The sequence below is a fragment of the Salmo salar genome, chromosome ssa10 (genome assembly GCF_905237065.1).
Source record: "Salmo salar chromosome ssa10, Ssal_v3.1, whole genome shotgun sequence".
Taxonomy (NCBI): domain Eukaryota; kingdom Metazoa; phylum Chordata; class Actinopteri; order Salmoniformes; family Salmonidae; genus Salmo; species Salmo salar.
This window is the reverse complement of record NC_059451.1, coordinates 21,472,058-21,490,045: the sequence shown is the minus strand read 5'-3', so window position 1 is coordinate 21,490,045 and position 17,988 is coordinate 21,472,058. Positions and strand designations below refer to the sequence as shown.

General features: G+C 41.7%; 1 protein-coding gene across 11 annotated transcripts in view; it reads left to right on the top strand.

The window, feature by feature from the left end:
• The window catches only part of LOC106613762 (CUGBP Elav-like family member 5), a 237,124-nt gene that overhangs the window by 195,334 nt on the left and 23,802 nt on the right, over positions 1-17,988 (top strand). For 7 of the 11 annotated variants that reach the window (XM_045687487.1, XM_045687488.1, XM_045687485.1 and 4 more), the window contains exons 4-5: positions 215-343; positions 1,614-1,693. In XM_045687487.1, the coding sequence (XP_045543443.1) occupies positions 215-343; positions 1,614-1,693 (209 nt within the window). The remainder of the gene's footprint in view (positions 1-214; positions 344-1,613; positions 1,694-17,988) is intronic. The other 4 variants (XM_014216350.2, XM_045687486.1, XM_014216351.2 and 1 more) reach the window with 1 other exon arrangement.

Here is a 17,988-nt window from a genome sequence, read left to right as displayed (position 1 = left end):
GCACAGGAACAATACACTGTGACTCAACTCACAGAGCTAAATGGGGCAGACAAATACATTGCCCCATCTTCATTTGCCACTGAGCACAGTGAGCAGACCCTACATCGGCATAGCTAGGGTAATGACATTTTTCTTGTAATGCTCATTTAGACTGGTCGCATTGAAAGGTCAGAGATTTAATGTAACCCTTAATTTGCTTATCTCTTTGTTCCAGAAGACAGGAAGCTGTTTGTGGGGATGCTAAACAAACAACAGACTGAGGAGGACGTGTACCGCCTCTTTGAGCCCTACGGAGTCATCGAGGAGTGCACCGTCCTAAGAGGTCCTGACGGAAACAGCAAAGGTAGGAACCAATTATATATAGTACCTCTGACATTTACTAAAATTCTAGGTCACTGACTTTGACCCTTAAGGTGTTTCAGCTGAGAAATCACATATTCATAATGGGCATGTTTTCTTTCGTTTTTCAGTAGTGAAAAAACAATCAACGTAAATGGGTTTATTTATAGGAGTCATCATGGCTTGTATTATTCATTCAGGTTATGTAGGCCTGCAAGTGAAACATTCCCATAGATGTACAATCATTAGGCCTAACTGATGCACTGTACTCTAGGCCCCATGGTCTGCCCACCCATGGTCTGCCCACCCATGGTCTGCCCACCCATGGTCTGCCCACCCATGGTCTGCCCACCCATGGTCCGCCCACCCAGACACCAATACCTTCTGACATGCAGTAAACAGCAATGGGAGCCCTGGTTCTTCATGTCTCTAAAACATAGTCTGAGGCCAGTGTTTATGAAAACTGTTGTGGAATTATCTCCGAAGTAGAGGCCCTTTCATTCTGACTTGACAGTCATGCAGAAGTAAAGAGGGAATGGCGGATGTCAAAACAATTGCGGTGTTCTTTACAAGAAGACAGGACATTGGGGCAGCTAGGGGACGTTTCATTTTGTCCCTGCTATACTCTGTTTGGGTTATGTGAATCTAGGCCCAGATTGGCCTACAGCTGAATCACTCAAAACATCCGGAGTCATAAGTCAGATAATGCACTTCTTTACAAATCCGATTGAATTTACAGATGTTTATGGATACTGGTCTGTGAACTAACCCTTATAATGTACATATTTATTCATATATTGTCAGGTCTATTTTGTGTATATTGGCCAGAGGTCGATAGGAGTTGAGCTTTTGATACGGCCACACTTGAAGATCCAATACTTCTCTAGGTATACCTTAGCTGCAGGTCCTGATCAAACCAGCATTAGTCCCTCAAACGTGTTTGTCTTCTTTCGAGGAACTGTAGACTAATGCGTAATGACTTAAAACAATATACATTTCACTGGGTCTGTATTTAATATGCATAGACCGGCATGTGGCGCTAAATAGCATGCTTTTCTGCTTCATCAGTGCAATCTGTACAAGAGCCTGCAGCTTGAGCAGACTGGAGAGGAGCAGCCTGCTGTGCAAGGGAGTCTGTGCCTCCCTGAAATGTTTTGGCGTGCTTCTCTTCACAGTGTTTAATAAAGGCACCCTGCCTCTTTCTCCTTCCTTGTTTGTGCGTGTGCATGCGTGCGTGCGTGCGTGTGTGTGTGTGTGCGCGCGCTTTTTTTCAGGCTGTGCCTTTGTAAAGTTCTCCACACATGCTGAGGCCCAGTCTGCAATCAGTGCCCTTCATGGCAGCCAGACCATGCCAGTGAGTACACTTCCTGCCTTTGTTCCACACAACAATATATGCAACATGCACAACATGTACAAACGACAACTTTACTTTCGATTCTACTGATCAAGGCCTTGCAGTACGGCAAAGACTCTTTCAACCTACAGTTTTTATTGACCGACAATCTGCAACCGTCCTCATGAATATTACAGCTTTAACGAGCAAACGGGTACAACCACAAACCTTCTTTTTTTAGAATGAAAGGGATTGGTACTTTTTTGTAGGGACGTCGAACATTCAGCCTGCTGCTCAGATCCTATGGTCGCTCTAGTCTGGAGCAACTGGTTAAATTGGGCTTTGGAGCATTTAAAAAAAATCTCTTCAGTCAAATCCACTTCAGTCAGTGTAGATGAAGGGGAGGAGACAGGTTAAAGAAGGATTTTTAAGCCATGAGACAATTGAGACATGGATTGTGTATGTGTGCCATTCAGAGGATGAATGGGCATGACAAAAGATTTGTGCCTTTGAACGGGGTATGGTAGTAGGTGCCAGGTGCACCGGTTTGAGTGTATCAAGATCTGCAATGCTGCTGGGTTTTTCACGCTCAACAGTTTCCCGTGTGTATCAAGAATGGTCCGCCCAAGGACATCCAGCCAACGGCTGAAAACAGGTCATGGATGGAAGAGGACAAAGGAGGCTGACCCGAATTGTGCAGAGCAACAGACAGGCTATGGTTAGTCAACTGACAGTCCAGTACAACATTGGTGCCCAAAGACCCACAAAAGAATGTACAACTTGTCGTACCTTGACACGAATGGGGTATGGCGACAACCTTTCAGAGTTTCACTTCTTTCAGTAAAAAACCAGAAACTATGGTTGCAGTGGGCTAAGGAATGAAAACACTAGAGAATTGGAAAAACATTGCCTGGTCTGATGAATACCGGTTCCTTCTGTTTCACGCTGATTGGACGACTAGGGTATTGAGAAATCCATGAGAACATGTATCCATCATGCCGTGTGTTAGATGTGTTTTCATGGCACACATTGTGCCCCTTGGTAAGTGGAGCAATGTTTGAATGCCACAGGATATCTGAACAGCATTGCCAATCAGGTGCATCTCTTCATGGCAGCAGTGTATCCATCTGCAGGATAATGCCCCATGCCACAAGGCTAGGATTGTTCAGGAATGGTTCCATGAACATGACAGTGAATTCAGCTTACTGCAGTGGCCTGCCCAGTAACCAGTTCTCAATCCAACTGAGCATCTGTGGGATGAGATGGAACAAGCTATTCAGAGTAGAGATCCACTACCAGCAAACTTTACACAACTTTGGGAAGTATTGGAGTCAACAAAGGCCAGGATCCCTGTGGAACGCTTTTCTATACCTTGTAGAGACCATGCCTCAACGAATTGAGGCTGCTCTGAAGGCAAAAGGGGTGCAACTCAATATTAGGAAGGTGTTCCTAATGTTTTGTACTCTCAGTGTAAATCTGTGTTTAATTTACTATCATTCTAAAGTACTTGTTTATCCATATCTAGGCTTACAAAGGGAGGGTATTTTATTGTAAACTTTCTAAATTGACCAGTAAACTACCAGATTTTAAGACATCTACTGGCCCTTTTGGAAATTACCAGTAGCTTTGCAAATCTAATTAATGTATATTACGCTACTTTCCATGATGTGGACAGTATATGTTTCTACATTACACAAGCTGATGTTTTGACCACAAGGAATTGGTGGTAATTACACATCCTTTTTACCTCAGATTGTTGATGTTTATAGTCAACATGATGACACAAGATCAATTGCTTAAAACAGATCAATATCTTTGGTTTTGTACTGTTGATTTTGTCATACACTCTGGGGATGGTAGGACTATCATTTTTCTTTCTCAAATGGCACGGATAATTCGGGGCGGTCTCTAAAAAGTCGCTGGTCACACACCCAGTGGTGGTTCTAGACCATTTCAACTGGGGGGGGCCAAGCTGGGGCCAGTTGTACTGTTAGAGGGGCCAGTTACATTAGACGTTATTGTTGTCATATCGTTTTGCATGTGGTACGATATTGTTGTGTTCCGCCTAAAGCCGTCCCTCTAGAAAATGTGTGGGTTAAATTAGTGTTCCGCGTTGCCACTGTCTATTCAAATCAAATTTATTTATATTGCCCTTCTTACATCAGCTGATATCTCAAAGTGCTGTACAGAAACCCAGCCTAAAACCCCAAACAGCAAGCAATGCAGGTGTAGAAGCATGGTGGCTAGGAAAAACTCCCTAGAAAGGCCAAAACCTAGGAAGAAACCTAGAGAGGAACCAGGCTATGAGGGGTGGCCAGTCCTCTTCTGGCTGTGCCGGGTGGAGATTATAACAGCACATGGCCTAGATGTTCAAATGTTCATAAATGACCAGCATGGTCAAATAATAATAATCATAGTAGTTGTCGAGGGTGCAACAAGTCAGTAACACAAGAGTAAGTGTCAGTTGGCTTTTTCATAGCCGATCTTTGAGAGTATCTCTACCGCTCCTGCTGTCTCTATTGAGTTGAAAACAGCAGGTCTGGGACAGGTAGCACGTCCGCTGAATAGGTCAGGGTTCCAGCAGGTCTGGGACAGGTAGCACGTCCGGTGAACAGGTCAGGGTTCCATAGCTGCAGGCAGAACAGTTGGAACTGGAGCAGCAGCACGGCCAGGTGAACTGGGGACAGCAAGGAGTCATCAAGCCAGGTAGTCCTGAGGCATGGTCCTAGGGCTCAGGTCCTCCGAGAGAGAGAGAGAAAGAAAGAAAGAGAGAAAGAGAGAATTAGAGAGAGCATATTTAAATTCACACAGGACACCGGAAAAGACAAGAGAAATACTCCAGATGTGACAGACTGATCCTAGCCCCCCGACACATGAACTACTGCAGCATAAATACTGGAGGCTGAGACAGGAGGGGTCAGGAGACACCCCACCCACTTTGCCAAAGCACAGCCTCCACACCACTGGAGGGATATCTCCAACCACCAACATACCATCCCGGGACAAGGCCGAGTATAGCCCACAAAGATCTCCGCCACGGCACAGCCCAAGGGGGGGCGCCAAACCAGACAGGAAGACCACGTCAGGGACTCAAACCACTCAAGTGGGTTGATAAAACCCACTCAAGTGACTAATAACGGATGTAAAAAAAGAACGATAGCAAAAATTTGTTATGTAAAAATTATTTCATACTCCACATTTAGGGAGGCCACAAGGGGGTCCAAAATTGTTGTCACAGGGACACTGGCCCCCCCTGCCCCCCCATCCCCAGAACCGCTAGTGCACACACTAGCACACACTAGTGCACAAAACACGGATTTGAAAGTAAAACTATTACTTCAATAGCGGCCAACCGTTGTCACTGTTGCCATCCTATGGCGGGTCGTGATTGGTTGAAGTTAACTAACAGAAAGTGGTTTATTCCCTTTTCCGTGATGGCAGCCTTACAACATCCCCCATTCCAAAATATAGATAAAATCCTTTACAAGTTCTCATCTAACCCACCATGTATAGGTTATTCCAAGTTTCCGTGGGGCCTTTGAATTAGTGTTATTTTAAACAGCACTATGCCCCCAAACGTTTGCCCCCTGCTCTATTGATTGATCTTCTACAAATTGTCCTCTATTCCGTGTGTTTTTTTAGGTATTTGATTTCAACGTGATACTCGATAGGAGTGATTGACAAAACAATGTTACATTTCTCTTTCTGTTTTGGTGACCCCGTATCAAAATGCAACATTCTAAAATGTAGCTGACTGTGTTCTGCAGGTGGTCCTCTAACCAGTGATGTGAAAATGTATCTGTTTTTTAGTTTCAAAAGCACATATCACCCCCCTTAATCAATGAGTGATTTATTGCCACTTGTATGTGTGTATGTGCCATTTGTAAGGTGCTCGTTTAAAGTAGCATGATTACTATTGTTGCACATGTATCTGTAGATAGTACATGTTATTTGTAGGTGTTCAATATATCACAAACTGTTTCTGCATATTGGTTATTGATTTGGACACTTTAAAACTTTGTTTTGATATTGGGTTATTTATCAATATGTCTTGTCAACAGGAAGCAGCTACAGCATTATTTTACACTTAGATTTTAGGAATATAAATGTAACTTTCAACAATCATTTCCAATGGTACTGTACTTAATAAGGTAAAAACTGCTGAATGAGTCAAAACGTGCAGTGATTTATTTATTTTGATGATACACCAGAAATCACTAAAACGGGATTGCCCTGCCTGCTTTTCAACAATGATTTCCTTCTCATTGAATGATAATGGGTTGAACAATTGTTCAAAACATTTAGACATTTTTTCATTTGACCCTTGAACATATACAGTAATCACAGCAGTCACTACTGTATTACTACAAGGTGTGCCTATTTGTATGTGGCTCATGTTTAGGGAGGCCCCTCTAAACCCTTGTTGTATAAAAACAAAAAGGCCCTTACTGTGCACACTAAACCTGCATTATAGAGTTATTCTGCACGCTACATATTATTCAGTGGTTTGAAGTACCCTCTGCCTTAACTCTCTCTTTGTTTGAGAAACTTCAGGTGTGGAGCAGGACCCTGAACTCTCTCACCACTGTGGCGTTACACCATTTCATGTTATTATTTATGGTCGTACAGCGCGTGGATAAAGAGAGCGTCGGACTAGCTGACTGTGTCATTAGTTTTGGTGCAACCTTGAGGTCAATATAAGTGCAAATGACTCTGGGACACGAGGATAGGCTGGAGATAGAGCAGAGAGCACACAAGGTCCAGCCTGTGGTATTGGACAGCCACAGCGTTTCCCCCGCTCTCCCCTCACTCTTCTCTCTTTCCCGGCCTCCCGGGATATTAGGCAATAGACTTGTTTACTTCACCTTTCACCACATCGGCTGCTGAATTATTCATTTGTGTATAAGGAGGGGGAGAGGGGGTTGGGAGATGGGAAGAAGAGCGGAAGGGAAGAGACAGAAATGAAGGAGAGATGGAAAAGCGAGTGAGGAGGCAAATGGACAGGATTGATCCCCTCCTGGTCCGCTAAATTGATTATAGAAATCTTATCAGCATCTCATCTCCTGTGTCGGGGGTTTGGATGGGCGTGGGTCGGTCCCGGACGCTCAGTCTCGCCAGGATTAGACTGACAGACAGAAAGACAGAGCACCATTAGGCCTTGAGCTGGGCCTGGGATACTCAGAGGACAGGCCTGAATTACCCATGATCTGCATCGTCTACTGTTCCATGTCATGAATGACCCTATTCTTTCTATTAGAAAATTCTCCACGTGTAGGGTCTATATAAATGAGTAACTGTTATAACAAATGAGTGTGCAGCATTTACAAGCTATTCCAAGTGATCAGTCTAGGAAAAGAGATGGCTATGGATAATTTCCAGCTGAGAGCCTAGCTGAGGTTTTGGAGTGCACTGAATATAAACACTATAACTAACAGCTTCTTAATAGATCAACATCAGATCCCCCAAGCGTGCGCACACACACACACACACACACACACACACACACACACACACACACACACACACACACACACACACACACACACCTCTCAATCACATGCCCATACAGCCATGAGCAAGGGTCAAAGGCTCACTGACTGGTCTTATTCAGCTCGGAGGATGTTGGGGGTTGTGAATGTGTGTCTATGTATACTGTATGTGTGTGGGAGGGATCTGAGTGATAAAACGTGTGTGGATTTGAGGTTCAGATTGTGTGATTGTATGTGATCTCTTCTGTATGTGTTTGTGCATGATAATGAGCATGTGTATGTGTTGTTACTGTTTGAGCATATGAATGCGAGACAGAATGGTTTCCTTCCAACTATTTAATGGGGATGAATTACCTGACGCATGGGCTGATGGAAATAGGAAATCCCATTACAATTGTATAAATGCCGACAGACAATTTGTTCGTTAGACATGGTGGGATCTTTTTGTATTGGGAAAATTAATTATGCGAGAAATGGCACTGGAAATGTCTTTATGTGCAAATATTGATATAATAACCATCATATCGAAGTAAACTTGGAGTCACGCAATGATATGTTAGGTGGACCTCCCACTACGACTCGGGAAAGCAGGCAGTTTATTAGGCTACAGATGAAATAAATGATGATGAATTTCACAGGGTGGTGAAGGTACACGGTGATGAGCTTGATGCTCCTTTCCAATAAACAGAGAGTTCTATTCTGGTGACATGATGATCGATGCATGGCTGCCGTTTGACAAATAAAAATAATCTCGCCCTTATCCATAATAATCTCATAATGTAGGTAGCCTATCCACACTGTATCTGCAAGCTGTTGGCTTGAGTTCAAGCGCCAAGACCAGAGTGGGCACATTTTGCTATATAACGCAAAAGTTTGTGTGACAAAACCATCAGTACAGTTGAAAATGGAAACCCATTTAACTTGTATTTTTCATTCTTTACATGGGATTTTAACCGCAAAAGTAATTTTTATGTGCACTACATCATCGTGCATAGCCTGTTATCAGTAATACATCAGTTTGGTGGGAAAATTTGATTTAAAAAAATATATATATATTCACATGAAAATCTGTCGCAAATTGGATGGAAACCAACTAGTGAAGCTAAAACTTTTACTTGGCTCTATAATTTAACATTTTGGATTTGAGATCAAATGTTATATATATTAGAGGTCGACCGATTAATCAGATTAGGGCCAATTTCAAGTTTTCATAACAATCGGTAATCGGACCTTTTTGGACGTCGATTATGGCTGATTACATTGCACTCCACAAGGAGACTGCGTGGCAGGCTGACCACCTTACGTGAGTGCAGCGTCAAAAGGACCTTGTGGCTGCAAGGAGCCAAGGTAAGTTGCTAGCTAGCATTAAACTTATCTTATAAAAAACAATCAACCTTCACATAATCACTAGTTAACTACACATGGTTGATGATATTACTAGGTTAACTAGCTTGTCCTGCGTTGCATATAATCAATGCGGTGCCTGTTAATTTATCATGGAATCACAGCCTACTTCAACTTCGCCAAACGGGTGATGATTTAACAAAAGCGCATTTGCAAAAAAAGCACAATCGTTGCACAAATGTACCTAACCATAAACATCAATGCCTTTCTTAAAATCAATACACAGAAGTATTTTTAAACCTGTATATTTAGTTAAAAGAAATTCATGTTAGCAGGCAATATTAACTAGGGAAATTGTGTCACTTCTCTTGTGTACAGTGCAAGCAGAGTCAGGGTATATGCAACAGTGGTATATGCAACAGTTTGGGCCGACAATTTTTTCCTAACAAAGGCCGTAAGTTATTTGCCAGAATTTTACATAATTATGACATAACAGTGCTCAACCTTCAATGTAACAGCAATATTTAGACTTAGGGTTGCCACCCATTCAATAAAATACAGAACGGTTCCGTATTTCACTGAAAGAATAAACGTTTTGTTTTCGAAATGATAGTTTCCGGATTTGACCATATTAATGACCAAAGGCTCGTATATCTGTGTTCATTATGTTATAATTAAGTCTATGATTAGATATTTGATAGAGCAGTCTGACTGAGCGATGGTAGGCAGCAGCAGGCTCATAAGCATTCATTCAAACAGCACTTTCCTGCGTTTGCCAGCAGCTCTTCGCAATGCTTGAAGCACAGCGCTGTTTATGACTTCAAGCCTATCAATTCCTGAGATTAGGCTGGCTATACTAAAGTTCCTATAAGAACATCCAATAGTCAAAGGTATATGATATACAAATGGTAGAGAGAGAAATAGTCGACGCGTCATCATTTCTATAATAACTACAACCTAAAACTTCTTAACTGGGAATATTGAACCACCAGCTTGCATATGTTCTCATGTTCTGAGCAAGGAATTTAAACGTTAGCTTTTTTACATGGCACATATTGCACTTTTACTTTCTTCTCCAACACTTTGTTTTTGCATTATTTAAACCAAATTGAACATGTTTCATTATTTATTTGAGACTAAATAGATTTTATTTATGTATTATATTAAGTTAAAATAAAAGTGTTCATTGTTCATTCAGTATTGTTGTAATTGTCATTATTACAAATATATATATATATATATATGTAAAAATCGGTATCGGCTTTTATGGCCCTTCAATAATCGTTATTGGCGTTGAAAAATCATATTCGGTCGACCTCTAATAAACGGTAAAACCAATATGTACGAAAATACCCTCAGATAAAAGGTGTCACCTTTTATTTGAGGGTATTTTCATACATATCGATTTTACCGTTTAGAAATGAATGCACTTTATGCATCTAGTCCCCCCATTTGTGGGTGTCATAAGTGTAACCCTCTCGGATAGGTCAGCTTTATAATAATGGTGAAAAAGACATCTCAGTATTTTAACTTCTAAGATATTGACTCGCTAGGGGAAAAACGAGAGGCTAGGGATATTACTAAAAGATACAGTGGGGTCCGAAATTATTGCCACCCTTGATAAAGATGAGCAATAATGACTACGCATATTAAATAATTCAAATACTGAGCTAGATTGTATACTCAAACAATTGGGAAATTATATTATTTTATACTAATACAATTGCTCAGAGAAAGAGATTGAGAAAAAAAGTATTACTTGTTAAACAAAAAAGGTAGGGGGTCAAAATTGACATCCCTAAAGATTGTTTTAAACTTTATTTAACTAGGCAAGGCAGTTAAGAACAAAATCTTATTTACAATGACAGCCTACCGGGGAACAGTGGGTTAACTGCCTTGTTCAGGGGCAGAACAACAGATTTTTACCTTGTCAGCTCGGGGATTTTATCCACCAACCTTTCAGTAACTGGCCCAAAGATCTAACCACTAAGCTACCTGCACAAATTCAAAAATGTCATATTTGGACCCATATTCCTAGCACACAATGTCCACATCAAGCTTGTGACTACAAACTTGTCGGGTGCATTTGCAGTTCTTATTGGTTTTGTTTCAGATCTTTTTGTGACCAACAGAAATTCATGGTAGATAATGTATTGTGTCATTTTGGAGTTACTTTTATTGTAAATAAGAATGGAATATGCTTGTAAACACTTCTCCATTAATCTGGATGCTACCATGATTGCAGATAATCCTGAATTAATCGTGAATAATGATGATGTCTTGGGGGGTTGATCTTTGACCCACTATAACTTTATCATTACGAGTGCACTCTTATAAAACTCAATAATTGAACACTGTTCATTTTAGCAAGATAAATTGGCACTGAAGGTATGATGAATGATCCAGTCAAATTAATGGAAACCCAATGTTACTTACCGTACCGAAGCAAACTCCTGAAACAATAATTCCAGGGCCGATGCCTATTTGTAATCCATGGCAGAAAACGCCCTGCATGCGATCCTGTGTCATTGGAAGAAATCCCAACTCGTCTCGGAAGAAAGCAGCTCCCAATCCAACGAAATCTAGGCTAGCTTCCGTTGAAGCAACGATGCCTACACTCTCCACAGCAGGCGAATTCAGGTCAATTTGATATAGATGTTTAACTAGACTTTCTCTAGAATTGTAACAGGTAAATCAAATGAATCAACAGTCTCTTTGCTAAATGCAATTCATAATATCTTCAGATGTAAACGTTTAAACTCAACAAATAGCATCCTTCTCTCTTTCCTTCACATCTCGAGCAGCAACACCAGTTTAAGTGCTTTGCCACAACAAACCCAGAGTTCACGCGATTGGCCCAACAATGTAACATTGCTTCTCATTAGCTAAACCAAACCATGTTACTTTAGATTATTTGAAATGTAAAAGTTAAAATAATTAAGTGGATGGCACATCAAATAACTCTACCAAACAGTGCTTCTTAAATGAGTGACAAGTCATTTAATTTTAAGTCTGCACATGAAAGCAAAAACACCTCTCACCATTATGAATAACGGGATGTTAGCATGTTGAGGGTATGATATTTATGCCTCTGTAACTTTCTCACTCATGAGAAGTGATTCCAAAATAATATTACACATTATTTACCATTCGTTGTGGCACAGCGGTCTAAGGCACTGCATCTCAGTACTAGAGGCGTCACTACAGACTCTGGTTCAATTCCAGGCTGTATCAGAACTGGCTGTGATTGGGAGTCCCATAGGGTGGTGCACAATTGGCCCAGCGTTGTTGGGTTTTAGCCGGGGTAGGCCATCATTGTAAATAAGGATTTGTTCTTAACTGACTTACCTGGTTAAATAAATAAAATAAATCACAAACAAATACATCCATCAAGTTTGTAGAGTCACAAGCTTGATCTAGTCATTGCGTGCTAGGAATATGTGACCAAATACTAAACTTTTGACTAAATGTAATACACTATATAAGTGAATTTGAACAAATACTTATAACACCTTCAAATGACGGACTAGATATATAAAGTGTTTCATTTCTAAACGGTACAACAGATATGTATAAAAATGCCCTCAAATAAAAGGTGAAATTCTGTACTATCACCTCATATGAAACATTTGATCTCAAATCCAAAATGCTGGAGTATAGAACCAAATAAGTTTTATCTTCACTGTCCAAATAACTACGAGTGGTGCAGGGTGGTGGGAGGTGATGACAGGTCAGATGTGAGACCCTGACAGGCTCTCCATTCCATTCCAAGCACACACGCTTCCTGCCTGGGCCTCGGCAGACCTCACATGGCTGAGGACGCAACACAATTAAAAATGTAAACGCTGGAGATGTAAAGCAAATTGCTGGGATTCAGGAAGGCTGTATCTGAGGGAAGTCCCGGGACAGAATAGGAGGGTCAGAAGAGCCGGGTTCATCTCCACCTGAGCTTAGGAAGGGATTGGTTCCACTTTAGACTGTGATGGAAACACTGTAGCTACAGTGCCTTGAGAAAGTATTCACACCCCTTGACTTTGTTGTGTTACAAAGTGGGATTAAAATTGATTTAATTTTCATTTATTGTCAACAATCTACACAAAATACTCTGTAATGTCAATACATCTTAGAATCACCTTTGGAAGCGGTTACAGCTGTGTCTTTCTGGGTAAGTCTCTAAGAGCTTTGCACACCTGGATTGTACAATATTTGGCCCAAATTTGTGAAGCAAAGTTGGTTGCTGATCATTGCTAGACAGCCATTTTTAAGTCTTGCCATACATTCTCATGCCGATTTAAATCAAAACTGCAACTAGGCCACTCAGGAACATTCAATGTCGTCTTGCTAACCAACTCCAGTGTATATTTGGCCTTGTGTTTTAGGTTATTGTCTGTTGGAAAGCAGACTGATCCAGGTTTTCCTCTAGGATTTTGCCTGTGCTTAGCTCTATTCCGTTTCTTTTTATCCTAAAAAGCTCCCTAGTCCTTGACGATGACAAGCATACCCATAACATGATTGTCACGGTTGTCGTATGGATTGGACCAAAACGCAGCGGGAATATGTATACTCATCTTCTTTTTATTTTCAGGTGCAACAAACACTAAACAAGGAACAACTACCCACAAAATCCCATAGAAAAACCCCCCCTCTTAAATAGGACCTTCAATTAGAAGCAATGAGGAGCAGCTGCTTCCAATTGAAGGTCCACCCAATAAACATCACATAGAAATAGACATACTAGAACTAACATAGAAATAGACTAACAAAGAACATAGCCCAACAAACCCCGAAACACTCTAAACAAACACCCCTCTTAAATATGAACATAGCCCAACAAACCCCGAAACACTCTAAACAAACACCCCCTGCCACGTCCTGACCAAACTACAATAACAAATAACCCCTTCTACTGGTCAGGACGTGACAATGATACAGCCATTACCATTCTTTAAAATATGAAGAATGGTACTCAGTGTTGTGTTGGATTTGCCACAAACTTAACACTTTGTATTCATGATAAAAAGTACATTTCTTTGCCAGATTTTTTCCCCATCTATTATTTTAGTGCCTTATTGCAAACAGGATGCATGTTTTGGAATATTTTTACTCTGTACAGGTTTCCTTCTTTTCACTCTGTCTTTTATGTTAGTATTGTGGGGTAACTACAATGTTGTTGATCCGTCCTCAGTTATCTCCTATCACAGCCATTAAACGCTGTTTCCTTCCTCTCCGTCAACTGAGTTAGGAAGGACACCTATATCTTTGCAGTGACTAGGTTTATTGATACACCAACAAAAGTGTAAAATTAATAACTTCACCATGCTCAAAGGGATATTCAATGTCTGCTTTTTTAAAAATCCATCTACAAATAGGTGCCCTTGTTTGCAAACCATAGGAAAACCTCCCTGGTCTTTGTGGTTGAATCTGTGTTTGAAATTCACTGCTCGACTTAGGGACCTTGCAGATAATTCAATGGTACTGTATGTGTGAGGTACAGAGATGTGGTAGTCAATTAAAAACCATGTTCAACTCTATTATTGCACCCAGAGGGAGTCCACGCTACGCATTATGTGACTTGTTAAGCACATTTTTACTCCCAAACTTATTTAGGTTTGCCATAACAAAAGGGTTCAGTACTTATTGATTCAAGACATTTCAGCTTTTCATTTTTAATGAATTTGTAAACATTTCCAAAATCATAATTCCACTTTGACATTATGGGGTATTGTGTGTAGATCAGTGACACAAAATCTCGAGGTAATACATTTTAAATGCAGGCTGTAACATAACAAAATGTGGAAAAAGTCAAGGGGTGTGAATACTTTCTGAAGGCGTCGTATCTGACAGGGAGCTATGCTAAGAGGAGAGAGTCAAAGCCCATATCTAAGTGTGATCTCGCTTTACACACACTATAAATATAATTTTTATGGAACGACAGCCAGTGTCACAGTAATAAAATGAGATGTCTCATGCATAGTTTAATGTTAGGAGGCTACTTCACATGGATGATATATCCATGTTTCTCGTCATTAAACAATGTGCTGTAATTATGTTTAACTTTATAGTTTCTTCATATTGTTCTATTGCTTATAAGATGTCATTTTTCCCTAGTGTCACTTCCCAAGCAATTTACATTCTAATCAGAGCCTAATGGATTACACTAATTTGTTATTTTACTAACCAAGCACTAAATATACAGTGTGTGTTATGTCATTCTCGGTGGTTACTTAGTGCAGATGAATGGGAATCAGTGTATCATAATGATAATGGAGACATGAAACTACACAATAGAAAGTTTAACACTGAACTCACTAAAGAATTATCTGGAAATAGCCACACAGCTGTGTATTCCTGTTGGAGTGAGTGGAGTAGGAACCAGGAACCTTTGTTCTAGTGACTAAGCCCCCGTTTGACTAAACCAAAGAGACAGGGACACCGCTAAGGCACTCGCCATGTGACACTTTGTTCTATTACAGGTTTTCTGAGTCGCAGCGGCTTATGTAAGATGACGGCAGGCGCAGGATAATTCAACCTTATTACCTTATTGCGAGGTAATGCGCAGAGACAGATGTGTAGAGTTAAGGCAATATCAAATATATAGCGTCGTTTGCAGCTTTATCTGGACCCTTCACACGGGTTTGGAAAGGAACCAAGCCGGCCATGGCTGCAAAGGGAGCAGACTTCTCTTCTCTTTGAATCCCAGTCCTTTTTTTCCTATATTTCTGTGTAAGAACAGCTGCCCATTTTATTCCCACAGTTTTACTCCCTTTCCTGAATCCACTCTAGAGGCTCTGAGTCGGTGGGGATTCTGCCTGACACTTGGCAGCTTAAAATGTAATGAGACTTTTACTTCATAGTTCATCCACCTCTCTGCTTTGTACTGTGGAGAGATTCTACACCATGATATCTTGAAAGGCGCAATAGAGTAAATTGGGTAGACATGGGAACAAACATGGGAATGGACATGGAAAATAATGGTGTCAACAGCCACGCAAATCATAGACTGTTCTCTCTGCTACCGCAAAGCAAGCAGTAGTCGATGCACCAAGTCTGGAACCATCAAGAACCTGAACAGCCTCTACCCCCAAGCCCCCCTACCCGGACTATGTATTGACCCTTTTTGCACTAACTTTTTTGACTCATCACATACACTGCTGTTACTGTTTATTATCTATCCTGTTGCCTAGTCACTTTTACCTCTACACATTGACTCGGCACTGGTACTCCCTGTATACAGCCAAGTTATCATTACTCATTGTGTATTTATTCCTTGTGTTATTATTTTTCGATAGTTTTTCTATTTTTCACTCTGCACTGTTGGGAAGGGCCCGTGAATAAGCATTTCACTGTTAGTCGACACCTGTCGTTTATGAAGCATGTGACAAATACAATTTCATGTTGGCACATAAAGAGAATGGCTTGTATGATGACTAAAACAAAAATAAAGAGCTCGTGCCTGGAGCGGCTGTCATTTCCACAGAGAGGAGAGAGAGGGGTTAGTAGGGAGTTATCCAGATATGTTTAACCTTTCCACCTTTCATATTAGAGGCTGAGAGTGTGGTGCAGTGGCACGATGGCTGCTAGTAAATCCACTGTAAGTCTTCCAGGGACTCTGAAGATCCTGGAGTTCAGGCAGCAATTTGAAGGTGCCGAGGCACTGCCGGAGCTCTGGGTTCACACAGAATCCACCCTGATCAATACAACCAATCTGGGAGAGCCAATAGCTGGGCAGAGACACAGACCTCAATCTGGATAGAATAGGAAAGAACAGAACAGGAGACAGACTAGGAGCTGCATTGGCATTGCACTCACACGCTCAATCCACAATTAACCACACTTCCATATGCAAGCACACTCCAGACTGCTTGACAGAACAGGAAGGAGCTCGGGCTGCAGCGTCCTCTCTCTGCATTGCTCGCAGACAACTTAATACCTTCAGATTATAAATTCCAACCCTGCCCAAGAACCTGGGAGCCTGAGCAGGAGAGGAAACGCACCATGAGTCTCATTATCAAACCAGCTAGTCCTTTAATAGCTTTTTTAGTGCTGTGGGGTAGAATATTCACTGTTTACCACTGCTGCACATTCCTGTATTGCAGTCCCGCGTCCCTTCTCCCAGACTCGCCTAAAGGTATACCCCATAATAATGTTAAAGGAACAGATAGTAAAAGCTGGACAGACACAACACAAGGCCCTTCTACCAGAATGACTGGGCTGTGTAACCCTGTATGGACTCCCACTCCAGATTAAGGACTGTGGGTCTGGAGAGGAGATGAGGGGGAGGATGAGTGTGTGTTCCCTCTTTCAGATGTTTTACCCTCGCCCTACTACCTAGGAGCGCATGCACTTCATTGTTAAGTCATAATGTGCACTTAATAAGGAGGGGCCTAATGTGGTGCCGGTGGTGAGGAGAGGCAGCTTTGTGAGGCCGTGCACTTATGGCCAGCCAGCCGTCAGGGGAAGATGGGATAAGGGGATAGTGAAAAGACAGGGAACATAGAGGAGGTAGAAGAAGAAAGAAAAAAATCTTCCACTCCACTGACTATCTTTTAGCATCTCTGGCAACCTGCAAATCACGCCTACATAAGCAGAGAGCCAAGCCCCGAGCCAAATTGTTAAGCGTGGAAATTAAATGTGATTGACACATTTTCAACCCCCTCAGCGGCTGAATTTAGAGAGAGATGGGGAGAGAGAGAGAGCGATGGGGAGAGAGAGAGAGAGAGAGAGAGCGATGGGGAGAGAGAGAGAGAGAGAGAGAGAGAGAGAGAGAGAGAGAGAGAGAGAGTGAGAGAAAAAACTTCCTCACCTCCCCAATGTGTAGTTGGGAGCCTAGGGAACAGTATCCCCACTGCGGCTCACCACACAACCTCCCGACCACCCCCCCCCCCAGTCCCTCAAAGCCCAAACACCTCCCAGCTGGCTCCCGAGCCCTACCCAACCCCCACCGCCACTCGTTGCTATTATTGACAATCTCACATCAATTTCAGGGAGCCTCTTATCTCAAATGACGCACAACCTTTCTACACTGTCAGATCAGAGTAATATTTTGGCCTTTTATAGGGATCGATTGGGCAGTTTTGGGGGGGCAGGGGGAGGCAAGGCTGAGCGAATGAAAGGTCAAATGTAGCGCTAAATCATTTGAAGATTCTTAATGAATGGTGTGTGGCAGACGCACCTGCTGGTTAGAGAGAGAGAGAGAGAGAGACAGAGAGAGAGAGAGAGAGAGAGAGAGCGAGAGAGAGAGAGAGAGAAAAAAAGCTCCTTCACCAAGGTCAATAAGTGCTTACTGGTTGGTGCCCATGCCAATCTTAGCCCCTCCATCTTAAATAATCATATGTCGCTTGTTTTGGAACCTTTCTTGAATGGCTGGACCAAGGTTAAACCCCAAGTAAAAACTTTCTTGGAAAAAGAGTGAACTAGGTATTAATGCACAATATACTTGTTTGGCCTAAATGACATGGCATTATAAATAGATGGAAGGTTTAC